This window comes from Trichomonas vaginalis, chromosome V (assembly GCF_026262505.1).
Source record: "Trichomonas vaginalis G3 chromosome V, whole genome shotgun sequence".
Taxonomy (NCBI): Eukaryota; Parabasalia; order Trichomonadida; family Trichomonadidae; genus Trichomonas; species Trichomonas vaginalis.
In genome coordinates this window covers 24,724,947-24,740,731 of record NC_067207.1, presented here as the reverse complement: position 1 = coordinate 24,740,731, position 15,785 = coordinate 24,724,947, and the positions used below count along the sequence as shown (strand labels likewise).

General features: G+C 36.0%; 3 protein-coding genes and 3 pseudogenes across 6 annotated transcripts, besides 1 other annotated feature; 1 reads left to right on the top strand and 5 right to left on the bottom strand.

Annotated features, from left to right (window-relative positions):
* Window positions 1–10,175: part of a mobile genetic element that runs on past the window's edge.
* Window positions 275–902, bottom strand: TVAGG3_0396990 (annotated as a pseudogene). Its single transcript has one exon. A coding segment is annotated over exon 1 (628 nt).
* Window positions 4,912–5,740, bottom strand: TVAGG3_0396980 (annotated as a pseudogene). The gene has a single exon. A coding segment is annotated over exon 1 (829 nt).
* On the bottom strand, window positions 5,770–6,171 carry TVAGG3_0396970 (uncharacterized protein; the record flags this gene model as incomplete). Its single annotated transcript, XM_051232546.1, has 1 exon — window positions 5,770–6,171. The coding sequence occupies one exon, from the start codon at window positions 6,169–6,171 to the stop codon at window positions 5,770–5,772; it is 402 nt and encodes a 133-aa protein (XP_051102276.1).
* TVAGG3_0396960 lies at window positions 7,677–8,755 on the bottom strand (annotated as a pseudogene). Its single transcript has one exon. A coding segment is annotated over exon 1 (1,079 nt).
* On the bottom strand, window positions 9,255–10,118 carry TVAGG3_0396950 (protein of unknown function, DUF4106 family; the record flags this gene model as incomplete). The annotated part of the gene is made up of 1 exon (XM_051232545.1): window positions 9,255–10,118. The coding sequence occupies one exon, from the start codon at window positions 10,116–10,118 to the stop codon at window positions 9,255–9,257; it is 864 nt and encodes a 287-aa protein (XP_051102275.1).
* A 3,319-nt stretch (window positions 10,176–13,494) lies between the features above and the next one.
* Window positions 13,495–14,193, top strand: TVAGG3_0396930 (attachment subunit-related family; the record flags this gene model as incomplete). Its single annotated transcript, XM_051232544.1, has 1 exon — window positions 13,495–14,193. One exon carries the CDS (start codon window positions 13,495–13,497, stop codon window positions 14,191–14,193), a length of 699 nt encoding a protein of 232 aa, XP_051102274.1.
* Window positions 14,194–15,785: the final 1,592 nt, after the last annotated feature.

Below are 15,785 nucleotides of genomic sequence, written 5' to 3'. Positions count from 1 at the left end.
TAAAGCCGCGCTGAAAATACCAGCTATATCTGGTTCACCATTCACTTCCATTGCGTCTACAACTTCTTGGAATTGTGGTTGTAAGTTTATGAACCACCTATCCGAATTAGCTTTATGACCCCATCTCATTGTAGTTCCATAGTCTGCAGAAACAAAAGTAGGTTTGTTTCCATATTGGTTAGGTTCTGAATGAACTTTAAAACAATGTTTCATTTTCTATATGTTTTGGTGAAATTTAACCTTTTTTTTCACCGAGTTCAGCCAAAGATTGAACGTTATATGGTCGTAAGTAAAAAGGATTGTTGTATTTGCGTACACTTTCTTTCAGTACTTCCATTCTATGCTGAATATTTTCATCTGATGTTGGAGTCTTTTGTATGTCGGCGAACATTTTTCGATATTCTTCTACTATGTCAGCCGAATTTTTCTTAGACTCTTGGAAAGATTCCATATTCCCGCATACACTTGTTGAGGGTCAAGATTTTTCGGCTGTTCCAAATCTTCATCTAGTTCTGTGAAGTTAATTTCCAAAGGAGGGACTTGTTTGTTTCCTTCAGGCTCTTCTAGCTGTTGTTGCTGAACTATTTCTTCCATGTCTGGTTGTATCTGAACTTCTTCCTATGGAGTTTCTTGTACCTCATCTGCTGGCATTTCATATATTCCGAGACCGTTTTTAAAAAGTTCCCTATCTAAGTCATCCGGACTCATAAACCTTTCTTCTTTCGTTCCGTCTCTATTTTTACGCGTTTCATGAAGAGAGTTGAATTATCATTTAGCTCTGACACCAAATATCTCGGAGTAAATTCATTCATGTCATTTGGATGATATGCTATTAAATCATATCCCTTAGCGAGCTTGTATTTTCCAGGTTTGAAATTATATCCCATTTGGTGCTGAACCATAAAGCTAAATAGGTTCGGGTCAGTATTTCCTTCCTTGAACTTTCTAATAGCTTCTTTATATCTGTCACTAAAGTCAAGAGTATCTGGGTAACCATAATTTTCCTTAAGCATTTTTAAGAATTCTTGGTTTCCTTGTTCTCTACTTCTTTTATGTCCTTGCTCTGTTTGTGGTTGTTGTGGTGCAGTGTTTTGAACTGTTGGTTGTGGTGCAGTGTTTTGAACTGTTGGTTGTGGTGCAGTGTTTTGAACTGTTGGTTGTTGTGCTGGATTTTGAACTGTTGGTTGTTGTGTTGGTTTTGTTGCATGCCTGTGTCTGTGTCCATGTGACGATGTAAATGTTTTAGGTAGTCCTGGTGCAGGTGCTTCTCTTGGAGGGTTTGGTGGTATATAAGTTCCACTAGCTAGTATATAAGTTCCACCAGCTGGTATATAAGTTCCACCAGCTGGCACATATGTTCCATCTGCAGCATAATGTCCTACCTGACTTTTCGTTCTTAAGAAAGCATTTACTAGGTCTGTTTTGGTCTGTTGTAACTCTTTTTCTTGACTTTCCACAACAGTTGCTCTAACGGCGTCATAGGCACTTTGAACTGCCTGTCTCGTTGCTGCATCTGTTATTTTCGTCATATTTTGTGCTACTTCTCTTAACTCGTTGTCGAAACCTTCAGACTTCAGTTTCTTTCCAGATGAGAAGTCGTTCACTAGTTTCACCTTACTATGAAGAGCTTCGAAGGCGTTCTTAAAGTCAGCATTCATTAAAGCTTCATTTGCTTCTTCATCCGCTTGTATTTTTGTCCTTATTGACCCTATAAGTTGGGCTGCTTTTGGCGTTGGCTTGGGCATCTAACCAGTCATTATTAGCTTTTATATATTCTGCGCTTTTCATTGCCTTTTGCATGGCTGCGTCGTTTTTTTACTTTCTTGTGCTAAGTTTTCATACTGTACGGTTTGGTTTTGCAACTGTAAAAGTTTTTCTGCCTTTACATTTGCTTCAACTTCTTTTTATACTCATCGCTATCCATATATGTCTTCAGGGCTTTTTGTTTTATCTCTTCATCTTTCAGTACTTTATATTGAGTAGTATGGTTTTTCAAATTTATAACATCTTGTTCCATTTTTGCTACTTCTGCTGCTTTTTCTGACACTTTTTTCGCATATTCCTCTGTACTTAGTTCTTTCAGTTGTTCTTCTTTCTTCTTTTTCTCTACGTTTAACTCATTGAGTTTCTTTGTGTGTCTGTCATATTCTAGTTTCTTTTCGTTTTCACTTATTTGTTTCTGTATAAAACGAAGGTTTTATCACAAACGAATACAAATACATTGACAGATAGTTCTGTTTACACAAACAATGGATAAATGTTATAGAATAGCAGTCTTTGCTGAACCAAAATATTTTCATAAAGCAAAGAAAGTTGGTATAACCAGAATGGTGAAAGTTCTTGACAGTTGACAAAAATATAACACACAAAACTACAGAATATTCTAAAGTAAGTTTATAATACAATTTATGTCAAAACTGGCCGTACTGTCAATATTTGACAGGAGAGAAGTCAGTTCAAGAACAACTTTACTGAACCTGCTGCCAAAATCTGCTCGATGGAAGCTGTCGTTATGCCAATCTGAGGAGCCCCAGCAGGTTTCATCGAACGAATCTTCAAAAGAGCATCTTCCGTTGAAAAGTGCTATTGGTTTGTAAACTTCTTTGCTTTCATTCATCTGGACCGTCTCTGTCACCAGGTATATTGTATTTGAACTGTACCAACAGTTGAAATACACCCTAAAGTCTTCTGAGTCAGCAAATGGAATGCCAAGCCAAAAGTTTGAACGGTCTCCATTTGTATATTGAGTTTTTTTGACCTCCTGTATGAGTCCATACTTTCACATATGGCATAATAGAACTTTGCATTTCAGGGTAATGGGTTGTTGTGAAGTTGTTGGTTAAAGTTCATGCATCTAATGTCAAGTTGTATGACCTCATATCCTCAACTGTAGAATATTTCTTCTCTTGGATAATATTTGCCATCTATGTTTATATGATATTTTAATACCAGGGTTGTAGAAACAAAGAATAGTCATTTATAGTTCGTCTGAACAGTACAAACATAGTATCTGCATGTTTCATTGCAGTTGTTAAAGCATATCTGTTCTTGCACCTGGGTCAGCACTTTGGTTTCCAACTTCACCTGCAAAGTCTTTGACAGATATTTGGTGTATAGGGAACATTAAGTGGGAACTGCAATATATTTGGCAGCTAAAAGCATTTGAAATATCTGGGTCCAACATATAAGACTGCAAGTCTGCTTTCTATTCTCTTGCATTCAAATTTTCGCATGTGAACTTAACTGGGTCCCAAGCAGTTCCAGCAGCATTGAAATAATAGTTTACTTCATTGTTGAAGTTTGAGAAACCAAAGTCTAAAGTCAACCTTGCTTCTTGCAAAATTCCGAAACTTGAGTCCCGTTCGTCTGTAAGAGTGAATGGGTCTTGTGTTGGATGCATGACTAAGTTATTTTTGCTTGGAGTAAAGTTCGATAGAAATTTTTCCTGCCAGTTTGGCAAGTATCTTTAAAAACCTGAAGATGAGGAAAGATGACAAAAGGAACTCTAAGTTTCAGTTTTACTTTGGTTACTTGCTGCTGCAGTTTGTCCAGAAAGGTTAACATAAACTCCTGGACGTTAGGGTCAAGTCTTCTTATTTTCTCAATATTGCATACTGGTCTGTTGTTCTCTAGCTTGTGGTTGTACTGAGTTTCTCCAAAGCGAACCATTCATAGTTTGCCCATGTTACTGTTTGAACTAAGTCAGAGTTAGAAATATCTTATATCCCATGAAAACTTCTGGAGCATATTGGTATCCGACATAGAAAATTCCATTGCAACCTTTCTTGTCAGACAACTTGGCAGAAAGGTTTATTTCAATGTCTTGTTCCACGTATAAGAAGAGTTTCAATAGAAATTATATGAAACCTGTCGCAAGCAATATCATACTGTTGTTGAAGAACCTTCTCCAAACTCACTACGTTCCATAAAGAAACAGCAGTTGTATATTCGTAAGTTCCAGGAACTATTTTCTGACCTTCTAATGCATTGTCGCATTCGTTATAACCATTCGGAAACATTTCCGTTCATGGCATCCAAAACTGTTTGGCGTTATATTCTGAGCGGCGTACATTTCATATGGGTAAAAATATAGAATAGTTGGATATTTAATGTGTCATAATAGAACACTCGTACCAAGCTTTACTTTCTTCCTGATGAGTTTTTAAGCTCTTCTTTTCCTTCATTGCCACTACTTTCACTAGCATGAAAGTTACTTCTTCATTACTTTCACTTTGTTTCTATCTTTCTTCTTTGGTGTCGCTTTTGGTAACTTGCCCTCTGTTCAAGTTGTTGCATCTTTGCCTCATGTTCACCTAGTTGTTGTAAATTTCCCAGTCTTTATCCTTTGGCCAGTGATCTCAGGAACCATATCTGAATTTTGTCATTATGTTTGTCATTGGGGAGTTTTTCCTTTTTCGGCGTTTTATTGTTTTTGCATGACTCTTTCCTGAGTTTCCGGTTCAAGCTCTTCAACAGAGTTGTCCATATGGATAAGCTCGTTTCCAAATATATGTTTTTGTAGCCATTCTGGTTTTCTTTCCATGTTACCAATATATCTTTGTGAATGGGAAAGCTTTTACCCATGTTTTCAGTCTTGCAGTCATTTATTCTGTAGTTGGTTTTATTTTGTCAAGGAACATTTTTTTCAATACTAACATTTCATTTTGGTACTGTCCATTTGAGTTTTCTTAAATATTCATCCCTTCTCAGTTCATTTATGTTTGTCTCTCTTCGGTATGTGGAATTTGTCTTGGATTGAACTTAGAAATATCTAATGTCATGAAATATGAGAACAAGTGGTTGTAAAAGTCAGATGTCAAAGTTTCTGCTAAGTCGTCAAAATATTCTGTATCTTGCATATGAGAATCTGACGTTCTGACAACTACATATCTTCTGTCAGAACTTTCTAACTTCATCGGAACAGCATTGTTTGAAACCATAATGAAGTTTGCAACATTTTCACAAACTCTTTGGTCTTTATACTTTCTTTCAACAACTCCAACTTTGTCTGTTATAAGACTCTTCAAAGCATCTGAGTTCAAAACTTTTGTTGTATCTATACTTTGAAGTTCATTGCAAACTATAAGTTTCATATTCTCTATTGAGGAGTTAAATTGCCACAGATGTTTTCTAAGTTTGTCATATTCGGGTTCGAATAACCTTCTAACAGTTTGCACAAAATATCTGTAAAGAAAGTGTTCTTACCTGTTCCTTGTTTTCCAATTATAATGAGAGCAGTTTCATTTTTAGCACTTGGATGTTGTAAGATGTTTGCAAACCAACATAAGATATACTCATAAACCTTTTCGTTTCCATTGCATATAATTTCTTTGACATGGTCTAACCAAGCTTCTATAATATTTTCTTTCCATTCTACTTGTTCATATTTATATCCAGTGAAGATAGAATAGAAGTTTGGAGAAGGTGTATAGAACTTTATACCTCGAACTGAAAAATCTTCTAACTTTGACAATAAGATATCCCAAGCATCTAACATCTTCATGCCAACTTGTACGACTTTTATTTTCTTAAGTTTCTGTCTACATTCTTGTTCTGAACTATTGTTGCTTGGTTTGTTAAAGACAACATCCCATTCTTTCATAACATAACATTCTGGGGCAGAGTCGACATAAATGACTAAACGTTTCAAATTCTCGACTGCTTTGTTATAGTCTCGAAATGGACACATATTTCTGAATGCTTGGAAGTCATAAAAATCTGAAACATCTATTCTGTACATTTTTATAAAAATAAAAAAAATATTTTTTTTTATTCTTGACTTTGTTGTTCCATTTGTTGCATTTGTTGCATTTGTTGTTCTTGAGCTATTTGTTGTTGAAGTTGTTCTTGTAATACAATACTTTCACCAGTTGCATCTTCCAATTCGAAACTTTCTGCCGTCATTGACAAATACATAGGACATAAAAGTTTTACAGGAACAAAGTTTGCGTCAACTAATGTCAACGTTATACTTGCCAAAGTGTTTGAGTTCACTAAGGTTGAAAATTCTGCATTCGAATGAACAATAGGCAAACCAGCAGAGAAAGTATTGTTTATACGCATAAGTATCTTTTGGTCATAATAGTTTCTGTCGACATTCGAATAACACTTTGAACCTAAGTTTGAAACAATATATAAGATTGGTGTGCTTAATGTCAATGGAATAGACATTCCTTGTATGACACCTTTTCCTGTTATAGGAAACTGTTGGTAGTAAAAACCAGAAATAAGTTTTGTATTATAGCTCATATCGTTTATAGTAAACTCAGTCGGACATCCAAACATAATGAAACCTGCTCTAGTTGCAGCACATGTTACACCCGTACTTAAAGTATTAAATAAGTCAACAAAACCTGTTGGTGGTATATCTGAGTAAGTATCTTCAAAGGAGTATTTTTTACCATTCACAACAATAAAGTCTTCTGGTGTCAAAAGAGCAAAACAGGCTTTAGTCGTCATTGTGTTTAAGGTTAGTTTACAATATCGTCCTTGAGGACTTTGTAAGTTTGTTGTTATAGAATTATATGACTCAGGGTTTTTAGTCGTAATAGTATAAACCATTATGTCTTCTGCCATTTACTTAGCAAATAAATTTTAATGAAATGTTGTGGTCGTCAAATATTTTATAACGTCTGGGAAACTATATTTTAAGTTCAACGTTTCACCTCCTTTCATAACGTATATCTTGTCAATGACATTATATGAAACACCACAGCAACTAATGTCGGGTTCTATTTCTTTGATGTTTATATCGTCTGCCTCTGTCAAAAGTTTCAATAGTTCTTTCAAAACTTCATGAGGTGCAATGACATATGAGTTCACTTTTACAGGGTTGTGTTCGACCAAGTTTAACATTATACTTAAAGCTTGACAAATCTTCTCCTGAGTTTGAAGTTTGTCTTTCAGTTGTTGGTAGTCGTTTCGAATATCTGCAACAGAACTTAAGTCTCTGCTAACTTCAGGATATGTTGTTGTTCTTTTACAGGAACAATTGTTATACCATCTTCGTCTTCGTATGGTTTCCCCACTTCAACATCTCTGTCTTTGACATTGACAATAACACTTTGACTGTTTGTTTGAGTTGGTGAATTTAACTTCACATCTGCCACCGCCATTAAACCTTTTGAAACACTTACGCTTCTATTTTTCGGAAATGACATTTTACTTAGAATAAAAAGATGGACGTATTCGGATATCTCTTGAATTGAAGCAGAACAAAGTTTATACTCACAAACAATACAAATACATTGACAGAATAGTTCTTTACACAAACAATGGAAAATGTTATAGAATAGCAGTCTTTGCTGAACCAAAATATTTTCATAAAGCAAAGAAAGTTGGTATAACTGAAATGGTGAAAGTTCTTGAAGCAGACAAAAATATAACTTCAAAACTTACAGATATTTCTAAAGGTAAGTTTATAATACAATATTATGTCAAAACTGGCGTACTGTCAATATTTGACGGAGAGAAGTCAGTTCAAGAACAACTTACTGACCTGCTGCCAAAATCTGCTCGATGGAAGCTGTCGTTATGCCAATCTGAGGAGCCCCAGCAGGTTTCATCGAACGAATCTTCAAAAGAGCATCTTCCGTGAAAAGTGCTATTGGTTTTGTAAACTTCTTTGCTCTCAATTCATCTGGACCGTCTCTGTCACCAGTATATTGTATTTGAACTGTACCAACAGTTGAAATACCACCCATAAAGTCTTCTGAGTCAGCAAATGGAATGCCAAGCCAAAAGTTTGAACGGTCTCCATTTGTATATTGAGTTTTTTGACCTCCTGTATGAGTCCATACTTTCACATATGGCATAATAGAACTTTGCATTTCAGGGTTAATGGTTGTTGTGAAGTTGTTGTTAAAGTTCATAGCATCTAATGTCAAGTTGTATGACCTCATATCCTCAACTGTAGAATATTCTTCTCTTGGATAATATTTGCCATCTATGTTTATATGATATTTAATACCAGGGTTGTAGAAACAAGAATAGTCATTTATAGTTCGTCTGAACAGTACAAACATAGTATCTGCATGTTTCATTGCAGTTGTTAAAGCAATATCTGTTCTTGCACCTGGGTCAGCACTTTGGTTTCCAACTTCACCTGCAAAGTCTTTGACAGATATTTGGTGTATAGGGAACATAAGTGGAACTGCAATATATTTGGCAGCTAAAGCATTTGAAATATCTGGGTCCAACATATAGACTGCAAGTCTGCTTTCTATTCTCTTGCATTCAAATTTTTCGCATGTGAACTTAACTGGGTCCCAAGCAGTTCCAGCAGCATTGAAATAATAGTTTACTTCAGTGTTGAGTTTGAGAAACCAAAGTCTAAGTCAACTTTGTCTTTGCAAAATTCGGCGAATGACGTTTTATTTGTTCCCTTTACGTCTGTAAGAGTGAATGGGTCTTGTGTTGGTGCAATGACTAAGTTATTTTTGCTTGGAGTAAGTTCGATAGAAATTTTTCCTGCCCAGTTTGGCAAGTATCTTAAAAACCTGAAGATGAGGAAAGATGACAAAGGAACTCTAAGTTTCAGTTTTACTTTAGTGGCAGCAGTTCCATCTGAACCAGAAAGGTTAACATAAACTCCTGGAACGTTAGGGTCAAGTCTTCTTATTTTCTCAATAGTTGCATACTGGTCTGTTTGTTCTCTAGCTTGTGGTTGTACTGAGTTTCTCAAAGCGAACCATTCATAGTTTGCCCATGTTACTGTTTGAACTAAGTCAGAGTTAGAATATATCTTATATCCCATGAAAAACTTCTGGAGCATATTGGTATCCGACATAGAAAATTCCATTGCAACCTTTCTTGTCAGACAACTTGGCAGAAGGTTTTATTTCAATGTCTTGTTCCACGTATAAGAATGAGTTGTCAATAGAAATAATATGAAACCTGTCGCAAGCAATATCTACTGTTGTTGAAGAACCTTCTCCAAACTCACCTACGTTTCCATAAGAAACAGCAGTTGTATATTCGTAAGTTCCAGGAACTATTTCTGACCTTCTAATGGCATTGTCGCATTCGTTATACCATTCGGAAACATTTCCGTTCATGGCATCCAAAACTGTTGGCGTTATATTCTGAGCGGCGTACATTTCATATGGGTAAAAATATAGAATAGTTGGATTTATATGTCATAATAGAACCCACTCGGACCAAGCTTTACTTTCTTCCTGACTGAGTTTTTAACTCTTCTTTCTTTTCCTTCATTGCCACTACTTTCACTAGATGAAGTTACTTCTTCACTACTTTCACTTTGTTCTACTCTTCTTCTTTGGTGTCGCTTTTGGTAACTTGCCCTCTGCTTCAAGTTGTTGCATCTTTGCCTCATGTTCACCTAGTATGTTGTAAATTTCCCATGTCCTTTTTGCCTTTGGGCTCTGGTCGCCCATCTCAGGTAACCTATATCCTAGAAAGATTTTGTCATAGTTTGTATTTGAGTCTTCGCGTATTGTTTGCATGACTCTTTCCTGAGTTTCCGGTTCAAGCTCTTCAAACAGAGCTTGTCCATATGGAATAAGCTCGTTTCCAAATATATGTTTTTGTAGCCATTCTGGTTTTCTTTCCATGTTACCAATAATATCTTTTGTGAATGGGAAAGCTTTTACCCAATGTTTCAGTCTTGCGTCATTTATTTCTGTAGTTGGTTTTATTTTGTCAAGGAACATGTTTTTCAATACTAACATTTCATTTGGTACTGTCCATTTGAGTTTTCTTAAATATTCATCCCTTCTCGGTTCATTGTCTGCAAAGTAAGTTTTTATGACATTTTGCAAACTTTCGTTTGCAAGGTCATGTACAATAGGTTCTCTTCCTTCTCTCTCCCTAACTTTCTTTCTAAACTCTTCACCAAATATACCATCTCTATGGTTCTGTGTAGTTCTTTGAGATAAATGTTCTAGAACGTCAGGTGTTATATTTCCATCAGCCATGTTCATTTCATACTGGTCCAAAATATCTGCATCTTTCATATCTTTCAATGGCATTAAAGCCGCGCTGAAAATACCAGCTATATCTGGTTCACCATTCACTTCCATTGCGTCTACAACTTCTTGGAATTGTGGTTGTAAGTTTATGAACCACCTATCCGGATTAGCTTTATGACCCCATCTCATTGTAGTTCCATAGTCTGCAGAAACAAAAGTAGGTTTGTTTCCATATTGGTTAGGTTCTGAATGAACTTTAAACAATGTTTCATTTCTATATGTTTTGTTGAAATTTAACCTTTTATTTTCACCGAGTTCAGCCAAAGATTGAACGTTATATGGTCGTAAGTAAAAAGGATTATTGTATTTGCGTACATTTTCTTTCAGTACTTCCATTCTATGCTGAATATTTTCATCTGATGTTGGAGTCTTTTGTATGTCGGCGAACATTTTTCGATATTCTTCTACTATGTCAGCCGAATTTTTCTTAGACTCTTGGAAAGATTCCATATTCTCCTCATACTCTTGTTGAGGGTCAAGATTTTTCGGCTGTTCCAAATCTTCATCTAGTTCTGTGAAGTTAGTTTCCAAAGGAGGGACTTGTTCGTTTCCTTCAGGCTCTTCTAGCTGTTGTTGCTGAACTATTTCTTCCATGTCTGGTTGTATCTGAACTTCTTCCTGTGGAGTTTCTTGTACCTCATCTGCTGGCATTTCATATATTCCGAGACCGTTTTTAACAAGTTCCCTATCTAAGTCATCCGGACTCATAAACCTTTCTTCTTTCGTTCCGTCTCTATTTTTTACGCGTTTCATGAAGAGAGTTGAATTATCATTTAGCTCTGACATCAAATATCTCGGAGTAAATTCATCATGTCATTTGGATGATATGCTATTAAATCATATCCCTTAGCGAGCTTGTATTTTCCAGGTTTGAAATCATATCCCATTTGGTGCTGAACCATAAAGCTAAATAGGTTCGGGTCAGTATTTCCTTCCTTGAACTTTCTAATAGCTTCTTTATATCTGTCACTAAAGTCAAGAGTATCTGGGTAACCATAATCTTCCTTAAGCATTTTTAAGAATTCTTGGTTTCCTTGTTCTCTACTTCTTTTATGTCCTTGCTCTGTTTGTGGTTGTTGTTGTGCAGGGTTTTGAACTGTTGGTTGTTGTGTAGTGTTTTGAACTGTTGGTTGTGGAGATGGTTGCTGTGCTGGTTGTGGAGGTGGTTGTTGTGCTGGTTTTGGTTGCTGTGCATTTTGAACTGTTGGTTGTGTGTTTTGAACTGTTGGTTGTTGTGTTGGTTTTGGTGCATGCCTGTGTCTGTGTCCATGTGACGATGTAAATGTTTTAGGTAGTCCTGGTGCAGGTGCTTCTCTTGGAGGGTTTGGTGGTATATAAGTTCCACCAGCTGGCACATATGTTCCATCTGCAGCATAATGTCCTACCTGACTTTTCGTTTTAAGAAAGCATTTACTAGGTCTGTTTTGGTCTGTTGTAACTCTTTTTCTTGACTTTCCACAACAGTTGCTCTAACGGCGTCATAGGCACTTTGAACTGCCTGTCTCGTTGCTGCATCTGTTATTTTCGTCATATTTTGTGCTACTTCTCTTAACTCGTTGTCGAAACCTTCAGACTTCAGTTTCTTTCCAGATGAGAAGTCGTTCACTAGTTTCACCTTACTATGAAGAGCTTCGAAGGCGTTCTTAAAGTCAGCATTCATTAAAGCTTCATTTGAACTGTCTTCATCCGCTTGTATTTTTGTCCTTATTGACCCTATAAGTTGGGCTGCTTTGGCGTTGGCTTGGGCATCTAACCAGTCATTATTAGCTTTTATATATTCTGCGCTTTTCATTGCCTTTTGCATGGCTGCGTCGTTATTTTTACTTTCTTGTGCTAAGTTTTCATACTGTACGGTTTGGTTTTGCAACTGTAAAAGTTTTTCTGCCTTTACATTTGCTTCAACTTCTTTTTTATACTCATCGCTATCCATATATGTCTTCAGGGCTTTTGTTTTATCTCTTCATCTTTCAGTACTTTATATTGAGTAGTATGGTTTTTCAAATTTATAACATCTTGTTCCATTTTTGCTACTTCTGCTGCTTTTTCTGACACTTTTTTGCATATTCCTCTGTACTTAGTTCTTTCAGTTGTTCTTCTTTCTTCTTTTTCTCTACGTTTAACTCATTGAGTTTCTTTGTGTGTCTGTCATATTCTAGTTTCTTTTCGTTTTCACTTATTTGTTTCTGTATGTCTATGTTTGACTTTTTGACATCTGTTATTTGATTTTTGAGTGAACTCAAATTCATTTGACTTTGAGGGTTATAAGCTGTTCCGTCTGCAGCTCCACCATAGCCTGCCATTTTCGCTAAAAGTGCCGCTCTTAAACCTCCACTCTGTGCACCAATAACTCGGTTTAAAAGCATAGGGTTGCTTGACATTTGTTGCAACATAGTGGGGTCATTCATCATTTGTTGTTGCAACTGTTGTTTGGTGTGTAGTTTTACTATTGGATGTTTCAATGCTCCCTTCCTCTTACGTATATTCTTACGTAGCTTACGTGGCATTTTAAGTGAAGTAAAAAACGGTTTTTGACAGATGTTTATATGACACTTTTTGTTCAGCACAAAAAACTACTCGGTCAAAGTGTTGTCAGTTTTGTAAAATAACCGTCCTATCTCATTCTATAAGGGAAAAAGGCTTCTCAAAGTATACTTCCTTGGAACGCCTGTAACTTTTCCTGTAGCGACGATAGACCCTTACTTGTCCGGACAAAGTTATACTATTTTGAGTGCTCTACAAAAAAGTCAACGGCGACGACTCTCAAAAACCGTTGTGTAAAAAGTTTTACCGTTGGACAAAAAAGTATATATAGAAAACAAAAAACGTTTATAGTTCATTCAATATTTGAGATGGAACGGTTTGCCAACGGTAACTATTAAATAAAATAAAAAAATAGAGGGGGTTACCGTTGACGAAAACGGTTTATTTTAAACTTTTCTATGAGTAGCCCGAAAAAAACAGTTCATTTTTCATAATGGAAGGAAGAACAAGTGTCGCAAACAATTCTTCGACTACCTCTGCAGTTAAAGTTCCTACAACTTATGTCTCACCATTCTCAAAACCCTTACGACCTCCTATAATACCAAAACAACTTCCTCATACAATTGCAAACAAATTGTTGGACAATATGCATTTGCACAAAGAAACAGCTCAGCCAACAGGTCAGGCAACAACAACTATCGGAACAGAAGCATTTTCAGAAGAAGTTCATACCAATCAGACTCCAATCGAACATACAGAAACACAACCACCCGAAAATACAGAAACACATCCAATCGAACATACAGAAACACATTCTGCAATGACCACTAGGTCGCAAACACGATATCTCGCCTTTAGCAAACAATTTAAGTCTCAAATTCAAGACACACAAGATAGCGACACTCCTCTTTCAGAGAAAGTTCGTAGAAAATACGCAAAGAAAAGGTTAGAATTGTTAGATAAGTTAAATGAACAGTGGGGTTCAGAAGACAATCGAGATTATAACGAGATGTTTCAAGCTGTCATGGATGCCATTCAGCCTCTTGAAAACGAAATCAAAGACCCTGGCGTACTTGTTGACATGTTTGCTTCATATTTACCCGTTACTGCCAATCTCATAGCGTTGCAAGCTATTGACCAGTTCATTCACTTGTTTCCAAAGAACTTGCAGAAGCATTTACAAGAAGTTAAAATTGCTGAATTTGTCCGTTTATATCCAAATTCATACAATTATTTGGAAGAATTGAATGAACATGGTGAAAGGTCATTCTATTTATATTTCTACACAAAAGACAACCAGTCAAAACGACTATACTGCATTGAACCTATGCCTCAATTCTTAGACAATTTCCACGTTATAACAACTGTTGCTTTAGATATTCCTGCCAGAGTTCCATATGGAGGAACAGTAACTATCTCAAGCTTTCCCAAGGGCTATAAAGGAAAGCCTCTCACAATTGCAAAATTCACACACAGCAGTTGCCAATTTGTTCAAGATGTCGAGTTCCATTTCCTCAACAATACGACTTTCATCATAGAGACTCCTCAAGAAGGTATATACAAAGTTTTCATCGCAGGATTTGTTGCTCCCAATGGCGAAGAAGAAGTCGAAGAAATCCTCACCTCAGAGAGCGAAGAAGAAGAAGTCGAAGAAATCCTCACCTCAGAGAGCGAAGAAGAAGAAAATTTCCAAGACATTCAAGATTCAGAATATACCGAATAAAAAAACAATTTAAGACTAAAAATTTAATTTTATTATAATATTTTTATTTTTTTCATCTGGTCTTTGTATCATTCCTCCTCTAGTTTCTCCGGGGCTAGAGGGCGCAACGCGCCTGGAAGCCCCACCGACCTGACCTCTATCCACAAGTCAAACTACACTTGGTTTTCCTATTTTCCCGATCTAAATGAAGTTAATAAAATTTCATCAAATATATAAAAAAAAAGGTAGTGGGGCTTCCAGGCGCGTTGCGCCCTCTAGCCCATAAAAAATTTCTGAGGACGAGCCAGCCGGTGACTTTTTTGTAGAGCACTCAAAATAGTATAACTTTGTCCGGACAAATAAGGGTCTATCGTCGCTAAGGAAAAGTTACAGGCGTTCCAAAGTATACTTTGAAGAAGCCTTTTCTCCTTATAGAATGAGATAGGACGGTTATTTTATAAAACTGACAACACTTTGACCGAGTAGTTTTTTGTGCTGAACAAAAAGTGTCATATAAACATCTGTCAAAAACCGTTTTTTACTTCACTTAAAATGCCACGTAAGCTACGTAAGAATATACGTAAGAGTAGGGTTGTTAAAAATATCAAAAATTAGCGTTTTGAAGACACCATGGTGTCTTATAATTTTCCCTTCCTTATTGGCGTGTAGAAATAAATGCGCCAATAGATTGAAGAAGAAGAATTGTTTTTCTCTTAATGAACTTTAATCCTTTTGATATAAGAATATTAAAAACATTAATATAATTTCGATTTCGGAAATTAAATTTCCAAATTTTTTGTCGATTTCGGAAATAACAGGATCCCGCATCCAACACGCAACAACAAAACACAAAACACACTTTTTGGTTCTTTCATCGTTTTAATCGTAATTTATGTAATACGTGATTTGGATAAATTTTACAAAAATAGGTCAGGTAAGTGGGGCTTCCAGGCGCGTTGCGCCCTCTTGCCCCGAAGATGTTTAGTATAAATGAAGTTTTTATTCGGAAAATTGTTAGTCTTCTGGTGTGAATTCGGAGGACTCTTCTTCTTCCTCCATTGCTTCTGGGAAGAAGCCTTCTTCTGGGTCGAAAACATTATATAATGTGTCGCTTTTCACAAATTATATATGTTTTCATGCTTTGTCACTTTTCTGTCACTTTTCAGGTAAAAACATTTTTATTATTATATATAAATGAATTTTACAAAACCCGCCGTTACCGTTCTTTGAAATAAGAGTAGATGTAAAGATATTATATTGAGAGAACTTAAGAAACTACCGAATGGTCTAAAACATTTGTAGATTTGTTCGGTGGAAGTTTCTATATATCCCATTTATGTTCATACAATATTCCCAGACTCAAAGATTATATGCAATGACTTCGACAACTATATGGACCGTCTCAACATATACCAGACACAAACAATATATTGAAAGAGTTAAAAGAAAAGATACTATAGGTAAGATGGAACGTATACCATTAGATAAGAAAAATATTGTGAGAGAGGTTTTGAAAAAAGCAGAATATATAGACTGGGATAGTATATCTGCTAGACTATTATATAGTGGTTCTATAAGAGTTCATGACATTGAAACACTTATGTCAAAAGTTT